The sequence below is a fragment of the Nuphar pumila genome, chromosome 2 (genome assembly GCF_984573655.1).
Source record: "Nuphar pumila chromosome 2, dmNupPumi1.hap1.1, whole genome shotgun sequence".
Taxonomy (NCBI): Eukaryota; Viridiplantae; Streptophyta; class Magnoliopsida; order Nymphaeales; family Nymphaeaceae; genus Nuphar; species Nuphar pumila.
The window spans coordinates 65,780,868-65,801,875 of record NC_143250.1 but is presented as its reverse complement, the minus strand read 5'-3'; the positions used below and the strand labels follow the sequence as shown (position 1 = coordinate 65,801,875).

General features: G+C 39.9%; 1 protein-coding gene and 1 non-coding gene across 2 annotated transcripts; one reads left to right on the top strand and one right to left on the bottom strand.

Annotated features, from left to right (window-relative positions):
- Positions 1 to 2,281: 2,281 nt before the first annotated feature.
- Positions 2,282 to 2,405, bottom strand: LOC149845618 (U5 spliceosomal RNA). Its single transcript, XR_016430690.1, has one exon. It is a non-coding gene; the product is annotated as a U5 spliceosomal RNA (small nuclear RNA).
- A 6,851-nt stretch (positions 2,406 to 9,256) lies between these two features.
- Positions 9,257 to 15,395, top strand: LOC149845617 (NAC domain-containing protein 53-like). Its single transcript, XM_089995867.1, has 6 exons — positions 9,257 to 9,614; positions 9,780 to 10,060; positions 10,161 to 10,568; positions 13,804 to 14,286; positions 14,428 to 14,584; positions 14,819 to 15,395. The coding sequence occupies exons 1-6, from the start codon at positions 9,455 to 9,457 to the stop codon at positions 15,250 to 15,252; spliced, it is 1,923 nt and encodes a 640-aa protein (XP_089851993.1). The 5' UTR covers positions 9,257 to 9,454; the 3' UTR covers positions 15,253 to 15,395.
- The last annotated feature ends 5,613 nt before the right edge of the window (positions 15,396 to 21,008 follow it).

The following is a 21,008-nucleotide window of genomic DNA, read 5'->3' as shown; positions in this document are numbered from 1 at the left end:
ATAAAGGGGGGGGGGGGGGGGGGATAGATGTAAGGCAGTGGATGGAACGAATATAGTGAATCAAAGAGAGATTAGCAACAAGAAATGAATATGCATAAAACTAAAAATGAATACAGGTAAAGCCGAAAATGAATACGCATAAAATTGGAAATGAATATAAGAAAAAAAAAAGCAGGGAACGAATATCAGTAAAATAGGAAATGAATACACATAAAATAGAAAATGAATATAAGAAAAACAGGAAACGAAGATCAGTAAAACAATAAATGAATATACATAAAACAGGAAATGAATACCAGTAAAAACAGGAAATGAATACATGTAAAACAGGGGAAAAAATATAAGTAAAACAGGAAAAAGAAGAAAAAAAATGATAAAGAATCATTGGATCGGATACATAACAGCGTAAACGGGTATTTAAAACAAAAAATAAAATAAAATAAAATTAGAGATAAATTGCAAAGAAAGGATGGAGAATGTTGGAATGTACATTCCATTGATGTCGTGTAGGGTGGGTCGATCCTGCTATATGCAGGTCGATCTCACCGTTGTGCCTTTGGATAAAAGAAAGAAAGGGAGAAATGAAACTAAAGCAAACAAACAATCAAATGAAAAATAGAAAAACCAAAAGAGATTTTCACAGAGAATTAAAAAGGGGAGAGGAAAGTGATTACTTACTCGATCGGTGCTGGGATTGGCTTCTTTCAAGTGACGGAGAAGAGGGCTAGAGGGAGGAGGTTAGTTTGCAGAAAGAGGGAGGAGAGATAGATATTTAGAGAGGGACTCTTTCTCAGGGTAACACTGCTGCAAGGTCGAATCTCTTTACACGATAGGAAGAGAAAGCTGGGGAAATGGGGGAAGAGGAAAGAAGAAATGTCGAGATGGAGGGGTGATAACGGATAATCGGAAGAGGCGACATCGGCTCTGTTTTTATAACAGAAGTCCGTTACGCCTTCTTCAAAATGGGTCCTCCTTATTATCAAAAATTTATAAAAAGGGGACTCTTTTAACAAGATTTTTTAGAAAAGAGGTTTTCTATTTGAGAAAAAAAGAGTTTAAGCTATATTTTTCTGAATTTCTTTTCTTTTTCTATTTTTTTGCTTCTTTTTTTTCTTCTTCATGTTTTTTGCATTTTTTTATGTGTTTGAAATAAAACTCTAAAAAAAACTAAGAACTTTAAACTAATTTTGCAAATTTTTTAAAAATATTTACAAAAGAAGGCTTTTCTGAGAAATCAGAGTTATTTTTGGAAAAATTTCTTCAGAAAACGGGCTTGGATCCAGGTTTTGAGAAAATATTCGAGTTTTGAACCTCAAATCGAGAAATACAACGTGATGGATCCAAACGGATACCGGACGAACTGTCTGAGTTTTTCAAAAGTTATTTTGGTAATTTTGAGAATTTGGTTTAAAATTTGGACGACGAAGCTCAGATTTGGATTCTGATATTGGACCCGGATCCAAAATCGAGTCAGATATATAAAATGAGTTTAATTTTAATAAAATTTGAGAAATAAGCTGAAATTTAGGTTTAAAACTGACTCAACTACTCAGAAAATGGGGTCAGGGGCAAAAAAGGGGAATATTTATAACCTTTTGAAAAATTTAAGGTGTTCACATGCACGTCACCCTGTGTTGGGGCGTTGCAAGTTCAAATCACAATGGTATCTTGTATGACTCGTAGGGTTTGCCAAACCCCAACTTGCCTTAAAAAAAATGGTGATGTTTTTCACAAATGCCCAATTATGTGCTTAACATAATAGAAAGAAATTGAGGTGCATGGGTTTATTTTCAACAAATACTCAATTAACGTTCCATGTGAGCCCAAACTTACATGTCCCCTCGTCCCCAATTAGTCCATGTGAGAACCTATTTAACAAATATCGCGAGATGTATGAAAATCTTGCGATAATATCATGAGAAATTGCCTGAAAGTTTAAAATGGCAATTTCTTGTGAGATTTTCAAAATTTCATGATATTTATGAAAAAAACATAAATACCATGATTTAAACGTGATATTTAGGTTTTAAAAGACTATTTGTGGTAAAAAAAAAACATGCATTTTTAATTTTTATTAATATTTTCTTATAAAAAACATTTGTTTTTTTTCATTTTTTATCGCAGAGATTTTGCCAAAAAATGCAAAATTTATTAAAAAAATTCAATTTCTCATGAGTTTTTGAAAAACAAGATTTTGCCGAAAAAAAGTTTATCATAGGGTGAGAACTCAATCTGGTTTAAACCCAAGCCTTTAATTGTATAAAAGCTTATAATAAGTTACAAATCTCGTTATTAGAATTTCCTCAAAAAAAAAATCTAGGCGTATGCCGCTTTAAAGTGGCGAGCACACGGTATTCTTTAGTAAAAGGCGAAAGAATAGTTCGCTCTGTGCTCACCACGCGGCTGCGTAATTCGAAAACTTGCATCCCACCCCTTTATATTTGAGAGAGTGGGGCTCCGACATCTCTCGCTGATTGATATGGGACTAAACTCCAGTTCACATTCATTTGATTTTTGTTTTGAAACCACCCAACAGAGAAGAGTATAGCGTTCCCTCATACGCGGTTTCAACTCCTCCAGTCCTACCTGTCGATCACAAGAAGAATTTATTTTTAAGTATTTTTAATTTTTGATAATATATATATATATATATATTATAATATAAATGAACTATATAATATATAAATGTAAATCTATAGAAGAAACCTACATGAGCTGAGCCAAGCTGAGGTTTGGCTGGAACGCCTGAACTAGTTGACTTGTAGTTTGGCTCGACGCGTATACTTCTTAAGCCAAGCCAAGCTGAACAGCCAAGTCTCGTTTAGTAGCTTTATTTTTTTGATAGGCTAGGGTTAGGCAGACCTGGGTTTTGAACTTGTAACGTCCCAACACATGGTGATGTGTACTGATTAGGTAAATAGTAATAGTTATTTAAGTTACTATGTAATAGTTATTTTTTTTAAATTATATTATTAAAAATGTAATAAATAAGTTAGGTCTATCGGGCCGACCTAGGCCCGACCCACGTATGTAAAGGCTCGAATTTGGGCTCAATACCTAACAGTCCAAAGCCTAAAATCATATCCAAAACCCGGGCCATGGCAGGCCAGGTCGGCGTGGCCCATCGGGCTTCTCCGCTCGTTGCCCACACCTACCTCTAGGTATTGATATTGGGTCTAAGTTGCCATCTGGCTGAACTTGACTTGTATTGAAAGCACCCATCTGGTTCATCATAGCTATCCAGTTGATTGAGTTAGACCCCAAGGTGTAAGTCTGACTGGGCTTAACTTGCGATGAAAACATCATATCCACTTGGCTAAAAAGCTACAGAAGATCTTAGCCGGATCTAAATGATCAGACCTTCAGGTATTGACATTGGGTCTAAGTTCGGAGTGGTTGAACTTGACCCAAACTAAGATTTGGATACTAAGAATCAAATACAGTAAAATCTACATATTTTTTTATATTTTCCGTTATAATATGCAAGATTTAATTTTAATTAAATCTTAGTTTTGAACTTGCATTTGGTTTGTGCACAATTGTATATTTAAATCATAAAAAAAATGAAGGTTCCAGTCCTTTCTAGAAAGAATTATTATTATTTTTTTATGATGAGGAACGCTCCCCGAAAAGAGGAAAACCTGGGGTGGGGCCCCATGACTACTGGCCTTAAGTGGCCCACCTCCAAAACCTCTAGGTATTGATATCGGGTCTTTGTGACGAATATCTCAGCACCTTCACAACGACCCCACTGGCCATGCAGGCGACCCTGCGGTGGTGAAAGAAGAAATTTAGTAAAGCTAAGCAAATGTGCAGAGTTGAAGAAAAAGATTCTTCAAAACTGCAAGACTTAAAAGAAAAAATGGACCCACCCGAGGTCCCGGTCTGACCACACCATTTTAGCGGTAAAAAAAAACGTCTACTAATGGCCATAATGATCAGTAACTGCTTATTTGAAAACTTCCTTCTAACCAGTCTATTTTTGCAAAAAGTATCAAACAACGGTTGGTAATTGTATTTATGTAAATTAATTATTACTATCTAAGATTAGAGAAAAAGTATATTCTATTGTATACCCTCATTGTCATCTAAGATTAAATATTATTAATACGAGTCAACAAAACTGAGTCAATAGAATATGAGAGTTGAAAATATGTTTAACTGCAATTTTCATAGATTTTTTGTTCTTTTCTCTTGAATCCAACCGTACAGATGTGATCTACATGCTTGGTTTTATAGTAACCTACTCTTGATTTTTTTAAGGTTTTTAAAATCAACGACTCATAATCATCATAAATATTGAGGCATTCAAAAATCACATTTTTCATAAAAAATACACTATCCATTTGCCAATTTCTAGCAAATTCACTGTGTCTAGCATATCCACATGGTTGGATTTGCAAAAAAAAAGGTGTTGAAAGTGCCCATATTTCTAGTTCTCATATTTTAGTGACTCAACTGTTGAATCGTTTTTCAGATCACGCAGTTTCACAATCAACATCATGACATAAAACATGATATAAATCAAGATATACAGCAGTATAAGAATCATGATTAACAGTAGATCAAAATAGGAACAGGGAGCAAGCATGTCAGTTTTCGCATCATACCAAAATCCAGACAAAAGCAAGTCGACAAACAGTTGCATAGAACACAATAAAAACAACAGAAACATGTTTAGATTATGTAATAGGCTAAAGCGTACGTAAGTGCTTCCCTTAGAGAAGATTCACCCTCACATACAATGCAAACATGGTCTGACGTCCTTCCCCCAGGATACAATAGCCTCGACGATCAGAACCGGTGCACTCCGACGGATCGTCCTTCGAAGACAACCTCTTCGAATCGATGTTGCAGAAAACCCCTTCAGGAGAAACTCAGGAGGGAGAGAGAGAGAGCAACATGGAGAGAGAAAATGCAGTCTTCCTCAAAATTCTGTGTTACAGCATACTCGTAACCCCAACCCTAACCACATTTTTATAACCCATGAACGGTTACAAAAACGTGGAAGGGATCCATTACGAAATCCGAGGAGTCAAGACCCGTTAACGGACTCCAAAGAGTCGAGATCCGTTAAGTACTTTGGTCTTGATTTGGCCCTAAAGGGCCAATTACCCGAGCTTGGCACGGCACGACACGGCGTGTGTGTGTGTGTGTTAGTCATCCCATCCTCTTGTTTTTAGGAACAAGGGTAAGAGTTTACATGTATGTTATAAAGCCTACAACAAACTCAAACCTCTTCAATATGGAACTATTATGCATCATCAAGTCCAACCTTTTCCAAAAAGTAAAACAACCCACGTTTTCATATTTGAATTCTCTAACCTCCTCTTTTTACATCCAACATCAACAAAATGAGCCATCTTTCTCTGATGCAGTGATGGCGGTATATGAGAGAACTATTTTATAAATATAACTAAAAACCAAGAGAGAAGGAAGTTTTATGTACCATATGTTCAACTTGAATGTTTATTAAAGATTAAATATAAATAACATAATTACAAACATTAATCAATACATAAGTCAAAAAGCGATAGCTAACTCATAAGTTCATTTCTGTTTTAAAAAATGGGACACAAGGACGTGACTTATAAATTTTAAAATTTCAATCAACAAAAATTATTTCATTTGTTTTCCATTAATTTATTATTAAAATGTAATAAGAATTGTTTAAAGCATTCAATGGTTGTACAAATCCATGTTTGAATCACTCTGTCTTCTCTTGTTACTAGGACACTAGGCTAAAATGATGTGTTCCCATGACATAAGAGCTAACCGATACTTATAAGCGATATTTTATATTTCGGGAAAAAGTAAGGGCATGTTTGGAAGAGAGAAAAACTCTTATGGGAAAAGAAAGTTTTGCTTATGAGAGTTTTTTATATGAAAAGTTTTTTGCTTGTTTGTGTAGCATGAAAAACACAATGAGAAAACGTGAAAAAAATGATAGAGAGGAGGGTGGCCACCTTTTTCATTTTTTTCACCATTTTCTCTTTTCCCTCAACTGGATGAAGGTTGCACTATTGCCAACAAGTGCAAATATATGTACTCTTGGCCCGATCATCCTGTTTTGGGGTGTGCATGAGCTACATATGTTAGTGCCCCTGGAAAGGAAATCCCTCCCGATGAGTGCCTCAAGCACCGTCTATCCCGACGACAGTGACCTGCAGCAGGTTGATTGTCGATGAGCTCTTCAGTGGAGCAAAGATGTTATGGAGCTTGCTAACGATCGAGATCACCCACTGCTCCATTGAATTGACCGCACTCGACACCGATGGAGTCAGCTCGCCGAATGGAGGCTACCAGAGGTGAGATCGGTGGTGGTGCGTAGTGAGATTGTGGGTTGTGGAGAGTATAAAATTAAATTTTCTCTTGGTAGGAAACATTCTTCCATCTCCCATGAAATAATGTTTCCTATGAAAAAGTATACTTTTTAGAAAAACTCTCAGCAACAAAATCTCTCTAGTTTGGAAGGGTCAAGAAATCCATACGTATTTTTTATTTTCTATAAATTTTCTATATCTTTCTCACTTCCAAACATGCTTTAATGGGGCGTTTGCGTGGCACAGAAGAGAGTGCCTGCCCTTTCCTTTACACAGAATTGGGCTACCACAAGGGAACCCTTTTTTGCTAAAAGTGTGGGTTCCCGTGGATTTTGGGCTATTTTTTTGCGAGGAAATGATTTATTTCTCAGTTTTAGTGACATGGAAATGCCCCTAAGGGCATGTTTGGAAGAAAGAAAAACTTCATAAAAAAACAAAGTTTTGCCTATGAGAGTTTTTGATATGAGAAGTTTTCCAAAATAAAGTTTTTTTGCTTGTTTGTGTAGCATGAGAAAACCATAGTGAAAAGATGTGAAAAAATGAGAGAGAGGAATAGGAGGGTGGTGAGGAGTGTAAAAATAAATTTCCCTTGGTTGAAAGGATTCCTCCACCTCCCCGTAGAGGGATGTTTGCTATTAAAAAGTGTATGTTTTAAAAAACTCTCCTAGTGAAAAAGTCTCTCTCGTTTGGAAAGGTGGAAAAATCCATATGGATTTTTCATTTTGCATCACTTTTCTTACATCTTTCTCAAGGACTCGTTTGGAAGAGAGGAAAACTCTCATAGAAAAAGAAAATTTTCTTATGAGAGTTTTTGATATGAGAAGTTCTCCAAAAAAAAGTTGTCCGCTTGTTTGTGTAACACGAGAAAATGTAAAAAAAATGAGAGAGAGGAGGAGGAGGGTGGTGATGGTGATGGTGATGGTGATGGTGATGGTAAGATGGTGGGTGGTGGTGACGGTGAGGAGTGTAAAAATATTTTTTTTCTTGGTAGAAAACATTCCCCAATCACCCTTCATGGAAGAATATTTTCTATCAATAAGTGTACTTTTTAGGACACGTTTGAAAGTGAGAAAGATGTAAGAAAAGTGATACAAGTCAAAAAAAACAGAGTTTTTTCGATGCTCAAACAAGAGAAAAATTATCTTTAAGAGTGTTTTTCTAAAAAAGCTCTATTTTGATAGGAAAGAGTCTTTCCATTGGAAGTTTTTTGGGGCTAGGGCACTAAGCCCCTTTCTCACCCCTTTGGTTTTACTACTGCTTGAGTGAGACGCCTTCTTGCAGTGACCTCCTCCATCGTTGGTACTCCCTCTCTCCGTTGTGTTTCTCCCAGTCACCCCTCTCTCTATTGTTTTTCTTGTCGGTACTCCGTCCTTTGTCTTCTGTTTTGATTTGTATGTTTATTGTGGTTCTTCTAGTTTACGCCAGTTCCACAAGGTTCTGAATATGTAATTAGCTCAGCAGCTACACTAGTTTACCTGGAGAAACCCATGGACTCAAACATACAGAAATTTGAAGGCGCTCTTTTGAATGTTGTGGTCAATATTGTCTTAGTTTATGGTTTTCCAAGTTTCAGCATAGTCAACTTTTGAGTTGAACAAAAAATTAGTGTCTCTATTCTTTCTTTTGATCTTGAGTTTTTGTTGAAATTAATTCATTTTTACGAGGCTTTTTTTTCCTTTTTTTGATAGAAGTGTTTTGACAAATTTTCTTCTTCCTAATTTTGCTTCCATTTCAAGTTCTTGATGTGCACACGTTTCTTGAAGCTTTTGCTAATTCGATCAATGGGCATCATATATATTAATCTTTTTTTTGACATAGGAGTATATCTATTAATCTTAATCCATACCTTAGGATAAAAAAAAGAAGTTTTTTTTTTAGGATAATTTTTTATCGTGGTACTTCCAAATTAACCGAGTGAACTGGCAATGTAGTTGTTGAAGTTGAAGAATTGAGCAATCCTTTTACATTTACATCTCAAATATAAGAAACATAGTAGTAGAGAACATAATAATAGAGTTCTCGAATGTGTATGTTTATGCATATCATGATGTTTATATTAGTTTTTAAGAAATCATTTGAAATCTGTGGACTACAAAAGAAGAAAATTTATTGAAGATAAGCTTGTTGGATGTTTGAATGCTTTGACTGGTGAACATAGAGTTGTTATCTGAGAAAGATGATGTGTTTGTTAGGTGTTGAAATACCCCATTAAGCTAGGATAAGAACATTTGAACCAACATCTGTTTACTGAGGTGTCCTTTTGTGTTGTCTACTAATGTGAATTTGTGATGCTGGTCGTGCTGAAAAACATGCTTAAACAAAGCTTTGGAAAGCTAAACATGGATAATGGATCTTTTGAAATTGTTTTAGAAAAGTTATAATTGGATTTGCAGAAACTAAATCAGAGAGTTTAATTGCCCTGTGTTGCTCTTTGAGATGCCCCCACTTTGGTTGTTTGATCAAACCTGCCAAAATGAATAAAAAAACTAATATTTTGATGTTTTAATGTTAAAATGTATTTTATTAATGCATATTTGGTTTTATTAGCAATATTTTGAAAGCTACATTGGTTAGCACTTTATATAGGAGGAACATTTTTTCATGTACAGTGTTTTTGTTTTTATACTATTTTTTTCAAGAAACACAAACAAGCGATTTTTTTTTAAAGAAAAAGTGATCGTATCAAAACTTTTCATAGATAAAATTTCCTTTTTTTCATGAGTTTTTCTTGATTCCAAACGTGCCCTTAGAAAAATTCTCTCAGCAAAAAAGACTCGTTTGAATGGGTCAAAAAATCTATACTAATTTTTCATTTTGCATCATTCTTTCTCTCTTCCAAACGTGCCATGGAGATTTTTTCTAGCGCTGACGGAATGCATATTGTCGACATTTTGACTTTAGACTGAAGGCACTCCTTCTGACACGTCAGCAGCAACTCTTCAAGTTCAACTCTCGATTTCCTTGGCGTGCTCGAATTCCTCCATCGACGGGCGCCCTGAGAGAGAGAGAGAGAGAGAGAGAGAGAGAGAGAGAGAGAGCAGAATCGATCGATCGATCGAACCGAGCTCTGATTCCGGCGCAAGTGAACTGATCCATCGAGCAAAAAGAATCTGATTGTGCGAAAAAAATTGATGGGCGGCGAGGTGTCGCTTCCGCCGGGCTTCAGATTCCATCCCACCGACGAGGAGTTGGTGGGTTACTACCTCAAGAGGAAGGTCCACGGCAAGCCCATCCGTTTCAACGCCATCTCCGAGATCGACGTCTACAAATCCGAGCCATGGGATCTCCCCGGTACTCTTTCTCTCTTCTTCTGGGTGAAAACCCTAGAATTTTCTGGAAGAAATCGTCGCATCTTCTTTCTATTTCGATTTACCTTCATCGCGAACCATTCGGTATCTGAAAAGGTTTAGTATTCTGTTTAATTGAGTCTGAGATGTAGAATTTCGACGTGTACAGTTCGTTCATGTTTGAAGAGCAGGGACTTGGAATGGTACTTCTTCAGCCCTCTTGATAGGAAGTATGGAAACGGGTCGCGGACGAACCGCGCGACGGGGCTCGGGTTCTGGAAGACCACAGGGAAGGATAGGGCGATCAGGCGGAGTTCGAAGACGGTTGGGATGAAGAAGACTTTGGTTTATCATAAAGGCCGGGCACCTCGCGGGGAAAGAACCAATTGGGTGATGCACGAGTACCGTCTTCAGGAAGGGGAGCCGTCGGCTGCAAACGGTGGAACGTTGGTAAATCGAACGAAACAGTCATTGTCTTGGAATTGGATTTTTTCTTAGTGTTATTTGGTCGTTTGTTGAGTTGGGTTATTTGCCTTGTTTGGGGAGGAAGGATGCATTCGTGATTTGCAGGATCTTTCAGAAGAGCGGTCCGGGGCCGAAGAACGGCGAGCAATATGGGGCACCGTTTATTGAGGAAGAATGGGAGGATGACGATGTCGTCGAGTCGGAGATGCCGCTTGCTTTCACGTATCATGAGGCGTCTTCCCCCGAGCGGGCGGCGCCAATTGATCAATCGGTTTTGGCTCCAGAGGCTGAGGATGATGCATTTTCTGGGCATGTTCTCGGTCTGTCTTCAGTGCCGTTTGAATTGGGGCAAGATTCTGTTGATTCTGAGGAGGGCCCGATCAATTTGCAGGATGAGATTGATCAATATCTGCTACATTCTGATGGGCAGAGTGAGGATGGGATGAACTCTTCTTCGGGTGGTGGGATTGCTCCAGAGGATGACTTTGAGCGGGTAAATATTGGTAACTCTTGGAGAACTATTCATAGTTGTGAATTTTTATTTTTTAACTACATCTGGTCACAGTTTTTGATGAATATATTCTGGTTATTGCTATTTTCTGCACTTTGTCTGGTAAGGTATTTCATGGTTTCCATCTGTTTCTTTTTTTTCCCTCACTGTAGATTATAACTTTGGTTTCTGTATTTTTCTGTGCACTAAATATCCAAAAAGTTGGACTGAATAAACCAGGAGTTGAAAAAACCTGAGTTCCAATTATCTGCGAACTCAGTCAAGGTCTTATCAAGGATTTGGCATTCTTATTTTAGAATGTCCTGCAAAATAATATATTACTCTCGGAATCGAAGTTATCTCTAGAAGAAATTTATTATCTAATGTTTCATTTGGGTTGAGTAGCATTAAATTACTGGTATTAAGGGGTTCCTTCTTACAGAATCAATGTCTTGCTGCTTGATTAGAATCTGGTGTAGTTATGCCTTTTCAAAATCCTTTCTAATGTTATGGTAAGATAGCTTCTAGCAGCGACCTTTATCATAAACCACATTACCAGGGTTAATGTTCATGGGTTTATACTGCTAATTGAACTACCCATTACAGGCTTACAAGGAAAAGTTGGTGTTACTCATCTTTTGTGTTCTTCTTTCCTTACCGGTAGGGCTTCTTGGGCTAGTGGCAAACCTATGGCAATAACCGTGCACTCTTTACGTGTGGTCAAGGGTTCAAGACTGGTACATTCCATCATACGGGGAAAAAGATTTCTTCCCCCTTTGTGATAGTATCCACAATGAAGAACAAGCCTCTGTCGAGCATTATATTTGATGGCACAAAAATCAAGCCAGGTGATGCACCTTCGAGGAACTATATGTGGAGCAATTCGGTGGTTGGGCTTTCTTTCTGATAAATAATGCTCTTTGATACTTCAGATCAGAAAATACTCAAAAAATAGAAGAATAGATATGCAAACAAGAGAAAATTGTGTTAACTAGATGGGGATGCCTTTTTTCTTTTTTTAACTGCATTAATTTTAAATACTTGGAAGGGGGCACCCTATATGGCTAGTTCCTTACTACTTGCACCTTTAATTGCCAATGAACCTTAATCTATAGAGATGAAACTTTGCACCTTCAGTCCCCAAGTCATAGATATAGCGGGTGGTTTTGAACCATGATCCTAACTAGGTATGATTCTTTTTTCTGGAGATCTTTTCATTTCTTGATATATTAATATGGGAAGCATGACTGGATGTAACATGAATCAAAACAGTGATTAGTTATAGTAATAGGTTCACGGTCTAGTGGTTGGTCACTTGGTCTTGAGTCTTGACACAATGCTTATTCTATTGCCCAAAAAGCAAATTCCTGTAGAATTGGCTTTTGAACTATGTTCGTACAAAGATAAAATTTATAGTGTTGGAACAATCTATAATGTTTGTACTTATATATTGCTGAAAATTGTCTTTTCTAGAATGATGACAGAAATACCTGTACACAGATTTAATAACAAACTGTAGTTATCTTTCCATCGTCATTTTTTTTTTGCAACTGGTTGGAGCTTATCTTCTCATCAGCTTATGGTCAAAGATATACTTTTAGTATGCTAGCAATCAGTGTCATCGTCTATCAAGTTGATAGATTGTTCTGGTATATATAACAATACAGCCCTAATGGCTCCCAGCATTATCTGCAAATGATCTGAGTTTTTGCACATTGACTCAAAAGTCACGAACTAGGTACTTTTGGTTATAACTGTTCCTGAATGGTTCTCTGCCAACTCACCTTGAATTTGTGAAAAACTGAGAGTTGGATCTTGTATGGCTACTTGCATATGCACTGCCCGACTTGCTAAATGCCCTACTTGAACATGGATCATCCATATCTCTGAGAGTGTGAGATCACAAATAGCAAGGAAACCTTGTAAATAATAAGTGCGAAAACCCAGAAACAGAGAAATGTCTATTTCGTTCTATGTGCATCATGAGGTGAATACATCATACATTTGAGATGTAGTTAACTATCAAACAAGAGGTGATTAATCATCCTTTGTGGCCCGTTAGGATGCATGAGAAAATTGTCTCTAGGCACAATTTACTCCCAAACGAGCATGGGACCGGCTTGCTTTTCCACTGAGAAGTGAAGAGGTGAGAAAATGTCCATCTTTCAACGGGACAATCTCCACCAAAAAAGTGTGGGCAGAAAATTGGAATGACACCCTTTCTTTCAATTTTCATGGTGACACCTCATGAAGGTTGGTTGTTCAATCACATTTTTTGTGTTATTCTATTGATCAAAGGACAAAGATAAATCATCTCTCTCTCTCTGATTGCATTCACCAGATTGCCATTTTATTGCCAGGAACCTTTAGAGTTCTTGGATGTATTGATAATGATATGGAAACAGGATTTTATATTTTGGTTTAACATGACTACATTTGAAGAGGTTCAGTGATTGTCATAGATAGAAATTTGTATTTCTGTATCTAGTTTGATGGATATGTGCATTGGTGAAGAAAGATACCACCATTTGATGATTTTGCTTTTATTGGTGTCATTGTAGGCAAATAGAGGAAGAAATCTTTTTAGTTTTCTGCATATTATAAACTGTCTTTGTAATGGCTAACATTTTCATTTGCTTTTGGGTATTCTTTGCGATGACAGAATATAAACTGTCTTTATGATGACTAACATTTGCTTTTCTATGCGGTACTCATTAGTTTATTAACCTCTTCATGGGGTTGTTACTAAAATCGGAATCCATATCAGCATACTTTGTCTGCTTACAATGTTTTCTCATTTTTTCCAAGGCACAATTGAATGCATGAAAAGAAAAAAAATCACATGTTTTTCCACTTTTGCAAGTAACAAATCAAACAACGGAAAAAAGGTCATGCGCGGAAAACATCCAAGAAAGATTTTTCCCAATTGAAAAAGTCACCAAGAGACAATTTGTCTTGGGAATTCAAACACACCGTTAAGGGTGGGGGGTGTTCTTCTATACTAGGTAAACTTTAGGCAAGATTATGGGGTGGTGGGTAATAGTGTTGGTTCTGATGTTTGTGTTGACTTTTTTTTCTTTTAGGCATTGTCAATGCGGCATAATATTTTAATCCTCTATTGTTTCTTCTTTTCTTCATATTTTCCTGACAGTTAGCATGTTTATTCTATGAGTTTTTCAAAATTGTTCGTAACATGACCTCTGGAATTTTATAGTATACTAGTTTTCATTGTTTGCAGAATTTAGGTTGCTACATTCTGCGTGAGAAGGCATTACCTTTAGCAGAGTGGGATGAATATGATACTTTTGCATATTCTCAAGGTGCTCAGGGCTTCCTTGAACAGCAGCATCCTGATCCACATCTACTTGGCACTGGTGAAGCTATTCACATGCCAGACCTAGACAGTTACTTGGAACTAAGTGATCTTTCAAAACCTGTTGATCCTCAAAGCTCTGCTGTTAAAATGACTGAAATGATTGACAATCCCCTTGCATATTTTGATGCTTCTGCTGCTAGTTTTCCGATTGAAGATGGTTCCTTTTTAGAGATTAATGATCTTTCAAATCCTATGGAAGCAGTCTCAAGTGGTTTTGAAATGCTTGATGAACTCATACACTTCTTTGATGCCACTGAAAGTAATTTATACGAGGTTGGTTCAAGTTCTTCTAGGGTTCCAGAGGAAGTAGACGTGGTCACTAGGCATTCAAACATCAAATCAGAGGTAAAGTTTATTCACAAAGGTTTTCTTCATGCATGAAAAACTTAAACACCCAACCTCATTGAAGGGTGTCTCAGTCTCTCAAAATGAATCTTTTGTGCATGCATCATCTAAGTATGCCAGCCATTTTTTCTTCAATTGCAGTTGGATGAAGATTTGGTACCAGATGTAAAACAGCCGGATGCCTCACACATTCATGTTGCAGAACAACAATCATCCTCTAAGCAAGTGCTAGATACCTATCCCGGGTCAGGTGACAAGATTCTCAAGAGCAAATCAAACAAGGTTACTCATACACCGGGTATGATAAAGAGGGTATTTTCTTTTCATTTTAGTGTGTCAACTGGCAATTCGATAAGTTGAAAGGAAATGTACGTAAAGCGAGGAAACAAATGAAAGACGAGAATCGTGCTTCTGCAGAGGAAATTTTGGTTATGATTTGTCTAGTTGAACCTTCATGGTGCAGATATTTGCTCATTTGTCATGCCTTTGAAGACCGAAATTTGCTCATTTTGTTTGAACCTTCATGGTGCAGATACCGAATATGAGGGTGGATGGGTTAGCTCGCTTTCAAAACGGGTCCACGGTATGCTGGAATCCATTCCTGCACCCCCTGCATCTGCTGCAGAATACCCTCTGAAAGTAGACAAGTCTGTGATTCAGACACCAGCAGTCTATGCCCCCAGCTCCATCCATGTCACAGCTGCGACTGTCCACATATCATGCGGTGCAATGAATGAAGGGCCTCTCTACAAGACAGGCATTTCAGGATACCTCTCTGTTGTCTCAATTAAAGACGATATTTATTCTACAGAGCCTCTTTCTAACCTTGTTGGCTTCCCTGCCATTTTAGACTTCTCTAGCAGGAAGGCATTCACATTATTTCTTAGAGCCTGCCTTCATTTATTTGTTTTGATCATGCTTCTTGCAGTAAGTTATAAGCTGCGAAGCTGCATTTCTGCTATATGATATCATCATAGGTACATTTATGCCTGGACATATGCTGCTGATAAAACTTCCTGGACATTGTCTTTTGGATGTTCAATTGATCCAACAGCTATACAATGCTCTGATATTTTATATACTATTACATTTATTGTTGTTTTTCTGTATTTTCTCTTCTTCTAGTTGCTGCTTTATTATATAATTCTTTATTTGTATTTGTTACTGGTTCCTGTTAGAAATAGTTGCCTTGTAATGGATTCAAATGGGCTTCCCATGTTGTAGTGGCTAGTGCCCTTGTAAATCAACATCACTTTTCTGATTATAAAAAAAAACATCACATCACATGTCAACGCCAACAAGTTCTAGTCCACCTGGCTTGTGCTTTGAATGAGGTCGTCCAAGGTAGGTGAAATGGTGCATGGGGTTGGTTCAAGCTCAGTCGAGTTGGTTGGGGATCGGTCTGTGTAACGCCCCAAAATTTCAAACTTTCGAACCTTTCAGGAAACATGCAAGAGACTAAAAAAAATCTTTTTCCTTCAGAGTTTGTTTATGAAATCAGCGGAAGACTATTCTTTTGTGAAATTTAGAAAGGTAAACTGACAACTTTGAGCACGTTAACTAAAAGAACCAAAACTCACAATCCATGTTACTTGCAAAACACTTGGAAAAGCCACTTTCATTAAAAGAAGTTTTCAAATAGTACAAAATTTGGATATCCCAAGAAAAATCTGTTATAAAAGCCTCAAACGTTCAGGACGTGAGCTAAGAGCAGGAAAAAAGAATCTTGAAATTATCTTGCCATCGCGTCATCTTCCATGGTGTACCTAATCATTACTTGTACCCATAAAATGAGTTAGTTTCGCGAAAAACTAGTAGGTGTACAAGAAAGACTACGGAAAATTGAATTAAGAACATTTAATTCAGCATGCTAAGCAGTTTAAAACAAACATGCAGTTAAACAGGTAAGCAGTTCAAGTAGGTAAACAGTTCAAAGCAAGTAAGCAGTGCAACTGTCAAACGCAACATGACGATTCATTTGATCGTAAGCTGTGAACTATTATATCATAAGCAAGTCTCATGACCCATCAACTAGTGTGAACAAACTTTATGTTTCGATATTACTGGTCTGCGGGTACGCGCATGCAAAACGTAGAAACGATTGAGATTAGTTCGGGTGTTTGTTATTCTATGTATTTTCAATAACCCGAATAGCTAGTTGAGTCCGCTCCTAAAGGGACGGCTTTAGCCGAGAGATGATTCTTCAAAGGCAAGTACTTGACAATGGATGCATCTAACTTTTGCAGAAGTCCATGGGATCTACCACTTAGGATAATGTCTGGTAGTCTCTTCCCCTAACTCCAATGATTGGGGAGGTCGGATCTTTGCCCGTGGGGTGGTTGTTAACAACCTGTCCATTGGAGTTTTGTACCGCTCTGTCTTCTCCCTTGACAGAAAACAAGAAACGAATGTGTGCGTTAGGTGTTGCTTAACTAACGACCCATTCTATACTGTGACCTTTCAACCACTCGAGCATCTAGCCTGTGAAGGCGATCAATCACCATTTTATGTAATTACAACATTGTGCATTTAACACTATTCGAGGTCGCACGACCATCTTATCCGTTCATCACAATACTAGTGTGTAGTGCACGACTATAAGTACTCTAGGATGAAAGGGGTATAGCTCCTCAATAGGAGCCTCAACAAAAGTGTTTCACAAAGATGTAATGTTTCTGAAGCTCTGCTTTTGACATTATCTATCTTTCGAAACAACCAACAGCTTGTGCCAACATTCGACATGCGATTTTCTAGAATCTCATTTGCTATCGTGGTATCAACATGCCTTGTATGACTCGATACCGACATCGATAGACGAGATACAGGTTTCTCAACAGAACCCTCGCTAAGAAGTTCGCTCAAGTCTACTTTGCAGGACTGCTCACTCGAAAAGCTAGGATCCCTGCTAGGAATCCCTTTCCTGAGACAAAGATATATCGCTAAGCTCCCGACTCGACTCTATTCGCAAGAGGGAGAGCAACAATTGCCCCCTTGCATCCTCCATGAGGATGCCTTTATGGCACATGCAATGAGCGAGAACTTGTGCGTCATCTGCAATGGCAAGGCATTAACGAAACATTTGCAAAAGCAGCAGCCTAGGCACAAAGCACGACGGTAAAGTAAAGACGGTAAGTAGGAGTGTAAACGCACAGTCTTGACGCAAAGCGCGATGACAAAGAAAAAACCGAAAGTAGGAATGCGTGAGCGAAGCATAGGCGCAAAGCGCGACGGCAAAGGAAAGACATGACAGAAAGTAAAGGACAAGGATCACGAAACTGCGTCCTTGAGTTAAATGCATACTCGTATAAATATATATATATATATTTAATTATCTTTTTTAGTTAATTGAACTCAATTCAATTGTCCAAGTCTTCAGTGCAATATTCTCCTACCTTGGGGAGTTGCAAGCTTGTTGGCGCCTGTGGGTGTAAACGATTGACGACTCGGGTCACGGAGCATGAGCAGGAGTCGTCGTACGAGTTGTAAAAACGGCAGTCTTAGCAAGCTAACACTAAAAATAGAAGATCAGGGACAGTGTCGCTGACCTAACGTGAAAGAAGCAGAGGCAGATGCATCGTGCTCTTGCGCACCTGCTATCAACGTAAGAAGCAGGGGCTGGGGCTGCGAGCCCCTGCTGACCTACTGTTAGCAAATTACAAGGAGGCAAGAGGTTGCACCCCTGCCCTCAGAAAGCGAGGGCAGGCAGGGTTGCGTCCCTGCCTGACAAAGTAGCAGAGAGGCAGGGGGCTTCGCCCCTGTCTGTCATGCATGCAAGGAGGCAGAGACTTGTCCCCTGCCTGGCGATTATGCGAACAGGTAGGGGAAAAATCCCCTGCCTGATGCCGGGGGAGAGGAAGGAGGCTCTGCCCCCCCTTCCGGCCAAAAGGCAAAGAGGCAGGGGCCAGGCCCCTGCCCGTCAGCCACTAAGGGGGGAGGCAAGGGCCTTCGCCCCTGCCTGTCGAATATGCAAAAAGGTAGGGGCTTGGCCCCCGCCTGTCGAACACGCAAACAGGTAGGGGGCGAATCCCCTGCCTGATGCCAGAGAAGAGGGAGGCAGGGGGCTTTGCCCCTGTATGTCGAAAAACAGTGGAGGCAGGGGCGATGCCCCTGCCTAAAGAGAGAAAAGGGCATAGGGAGGGGGCTCAACCCCTCTTCTGACCAATAGAGGAAGCAGGGAGGAGGCTGGGCCCCTCCCCTGCTAAAGATGGTGCAGGGAGGGGGTTGGATCCCTCCCATGGTCGCAGGGAGCACATGGAGTAGCGAGGGGGCTCAACCCCTCCCTGAAATCAGAGGGAGCTCGACCCCTCTTGTGTACAACGAAGGTAGGGAGGGTTGAGCCCTCCCCTCGAAGACCGAAGGCAGAGAGGGCTCGAGCTCCTCCCTGCAATAAACAGAGGCAGGGAGGGTCAGACACTCCCTAGCGCACCTAAATAGGGGAACATGGAGGGGCTCGACCTTCCCTGTGAAAAGGAGACAGGGAGGGGTCTCGACCCTCCCTGGTGAAGACAAAAGGGCAGACATGTACCCCAAACCCTTCTTATCGGAACCCTCCTCACAGGCGGCAGGGGTTTTACCCCTGTCGACCTGTCGGCAAACTGGTAGGGGCTAAAGCCCCTGCCGCACGACCCTTCATTGCCGTAAACGACCGACAAGAATGGGCTTTTGCCCCTATCTGTTGATGGAAGGGAGAAGAAAAGAAAGGAGGAAGAAGAGGCGGGGAAAGGAAAGCAAAAGGGGAAGAAGAAGCAACGCATACCTGGAGGGGGGGTCGCCTGTGCCGATCCCGACCGAAGAGGGACAAGAGAGGTGAGGGTGGTCACCAGAGGGCTGCCAAACAGGAGGTCGTCGGTGGCTCGTGGGCGAGCAAAAACGAGGAGAGTGGGAGAGGCAGTCGGGGGAGAGAGAGACAAGAGAGCAGAGGGGAAAGGGGGGTTTCGAGAACCTCCCCCCCTTTGCCTCGTTGTCTTTAAAAGACATGAGGGAGGTAGTGCCTCCATTGGGTCCAGGTCGGGGCCGAGGCCGAATCCGACCCGAATCCTAGTTATAATAATTTTTTTGGGCCTTACATTCTACTCTCCTTAAAATAATTTCATCCACGAAATTTCTATTGCATTCATTGATCAAAATACAAGTTAGGGTTTTTTTTCTGACGTCAAACTCAGGTTCCCATGTACATTCATTTATTCCATGGTGTTGCCAACATACTTTTACTAGAGAAATCATTTTCGATCTGAGCACTTGGTCTCTACGATCAACGATTGTCATAGGTCTTTCCTCGAACGTCAAGTCTTTTTGGATATCCACATCATTGTAATGAATGATGTGTGATGGGTCGTGAACGTATCTTCTCAATATAGATACATGTAAGAGGTTGTGGATCTGAGCGTATTGAGGAGACAACGCAACACGGTAAGCTGCCTGACCGATCCGATCAAGGATCTCAAATGGTCTTACAAATCGGGGACTCAACTTTCTCTTCTTCCCGAACTGGAAAACGCTCTTTGTAGAAGATACCTTAACAAAAACCATATCTTCCGATGAGAACACAAGCTCTCGACGTCGACGATCGGCGTAACACTTTTGTCGACTTTGCGCGGAACGCAAACGTTCCATGATCATCTGCACTTGCTGTGTATAGTGCTGTAGCACTATTGGTGAATTCTGTGTCCGTTCACCAGCCTCATCCCAGTAAACAGATGATCGACAAGGCTTCCCGTATAAGGCTTCGTACGGGGCCATTCTAATGCTCGCGTGATAACTATTATTATACACAAATTCTGCCAACCCTGTATGAGAGTCCCATTCTCTCTTCTAGTCCATTATGCAAGCTCACAACATATCCTCCAAAGTCTGAATCGTGTGTTCAGATTGTCTGTCTGTCTGAGGGTGGAAGGCAGTGCTGAATTTCAGTTTCGTACCCAAGGCCAACTGCAGCTGCCCCCAAAACCTGGAGGTGAACCTCGGGTTACGATCGAAAATGATTGACATAGGAACACCGTGCAATCTCACAATCTCCCGGACATAGAGGTCCGCCAAGTTGTCTAGTGACTGATTGAGATGGATAAGGAGGAAATGCGCCGATTTAGTGAGTTTATTCATAATCACCCAAATCGCATCATGTTTCCTCCGCGTTCTCGGCAAACCGACGATGAAGTTCATTGTGATGTCCTCCCACTTCCATTGTGGAATCTGCATCTGCTGCATCACCCCGCTTGGTCGTTGGTGCTCGATCTTAACCTGTTGGCAATTCAAGCACTTTGAAACGTACTCGGCTACGTCTCGCTTTATTCTGCTCCACCAATATCTGCATTGCAAATTTTTGAACATCTTCGTGCTACCAGGGTGAATAGTGTACTTGGACTTGTGGGCTTCTGCGAGAATCTCATCCCTCAAAATAGGATCTTCTGGCACCCAGAGATGATCCTTATGCCATACACTTCCTTCCTTACTCAGACGGAAGGAGGTATCGGCCCGCTGCGCTAGAGCCTTCAGCTTTTCGTACTGCACATCGATCTTCTGTCTGACAAAGATCTTGGACAATAGCTCAGGTTGAGCTACCATACTGGAAAGTCTGATCAAATTTTGAGTGACCGCAAACGGTTCCCACGATACCAGATCCTCGATTAGCTTCTACCCAACGAATAACAATTTATGAAAACGTTGGGAGACTTGCGACTTAGGGCATCGACCATGACGTTCGCCGTTCCTGTGCGGTATGACAA